The sequence below is a fragment of the Pinus tabuliformis genome, chromosome 4_1 (assembly GCF_031772625.1).
Source record: "Pinus tabuliformis cultivar Carrire ecotype Pingquan chromosome 4_1, CPIR1, whole genome shotgun sequence".
In the NCBI taxonomy this organism is placed as follows: Eukaryota; Viridiplantae; Streptophyta; class Pinopsida; order Pinales; family Pinaceae; genus Pinus; species Pinus tabuliformis.
The window spans coordinates 361,393,481-361,394,753 of NC_142303.1; the positions used below are offsets into that span (position 1 = coordinate 361,393,481).

A 1,273-nucleotide genomic window follows, 5' to 3' on the forward strand; every position below is an offset into this window, starting at 1 on the left:
GCAGAGCAGGTCACATGGCTTTGATACCATATCGGAAACATGGAAAACTCATAGAATGAGCTTGATCATTGCATTGACAAATATAGAAATTTATACACACGGATAGCCATAATTCTACAGCTGCCGAACATTTATGGTTCAACAACAATGGCCGACTACCGCCGCTTGCCGCTGACTAACATTGATGACTCGTCGACTATTGCCGCCATATGGTCAGGCGTGATTAATGTTCTAACACCTCCCCTTAATCACGACGACCTAAACTTTAACTTGCCTGCTGGTCTAAGTCTCGGCTAGGTCTCGGCTAGGCTTACAACAAAGCATTTCATTTTTGCCTTCTTATTAAAGGGTCCATGCTTGTTCCTTTTCCTTTGCTGGTGCAGTTTCATCTTCACCTTTCTGGGTTTCCTTATGAAATTCCTTTGCTCCTTACGTAATTATCGTCAACAACCTCTTCTGGATTGGGATGCAATGCAAGATCTCGAACAAGGCAATCTAATTCATGTTCTCCCCATTTTTCATGAGGAGCCATCAAAATGCACTCATCCTCGAACATGAGTGGCCTCGGAACAACATCCATGGTAGTATCCTCCACAGTAGTAGTCATCTTGAAAGCAGATCCAATAAAACTTCTAACAATTGGGTTATGAGAGAAGCAAGTTTTACTCTGAGTGATTTCTTCAACAACATGAGTGATTTCTTCAACAACATGATCTTTAACATGACATTGTTTGTCCAAGAACTCAAAAACACTGCCAAACCCAAATGTGTTCCTGAGAAAATGATCATCGAAAGGATCATTGTCAAAAAAGTCTAAAAAGATAGACATATCAACTAGGCTTAAATTTTCCTTAAACTCTGGCAAGCTTTGACTTCAGAATAGCACCACTCTTGGAATAGCACCTCTCGACTCTGCCTCTCACTTCCCCCAATGCACACCAAACTTTCGCTACCCCATTCTTCTGATTAGTGTTTTCCAACAACAAGCTCTCATTCTCTTAACACAACAATCTTCTTTTAACACAGCCACAGATGCTGTGGTCCACAACAAGCACAAACAGGTTCACTAATCTTCACATTTTATAGGGGGAATCTTCACATTCCCGACCCCCTCTGGAGCTGCAGTGACACAAACATCACACACTGCTGCACACAAACAAAATAGTTGAGAGCAGTCTCCAGTTCTTCACCGCAACATGCCAATCAATTTAACACAGCTGACAACGCCCTGTGTCTTGGCTGCACAAGAAAGGAGACAAGGCTCCACACATCA

At 42.3% G+C, this 1,273-nt stretch overlaps 1 protein-coding gene across 1 annotated transcript; it reads right to left on the reverse strand.

Moving 5' to 3' along the window:
• Window positions 1-409: 409 nt before the first annotated feature.
• On the reverse strand, window positions 410-829 carry LOC149175802 (isopentenyl-diphosphate Delta-isomerase II-like). Its single transcript, XM_089421245.1, has one exon. The coding sequence runs from the start codon at window positions 827-829 to the stop codon at window positions 410-412; it is 420 nt and encodes a 139-aa protein (XP_089277371.1).
• Between the last annotated feature and the right edge of the window lie 444 nt (window positions 830-1,273).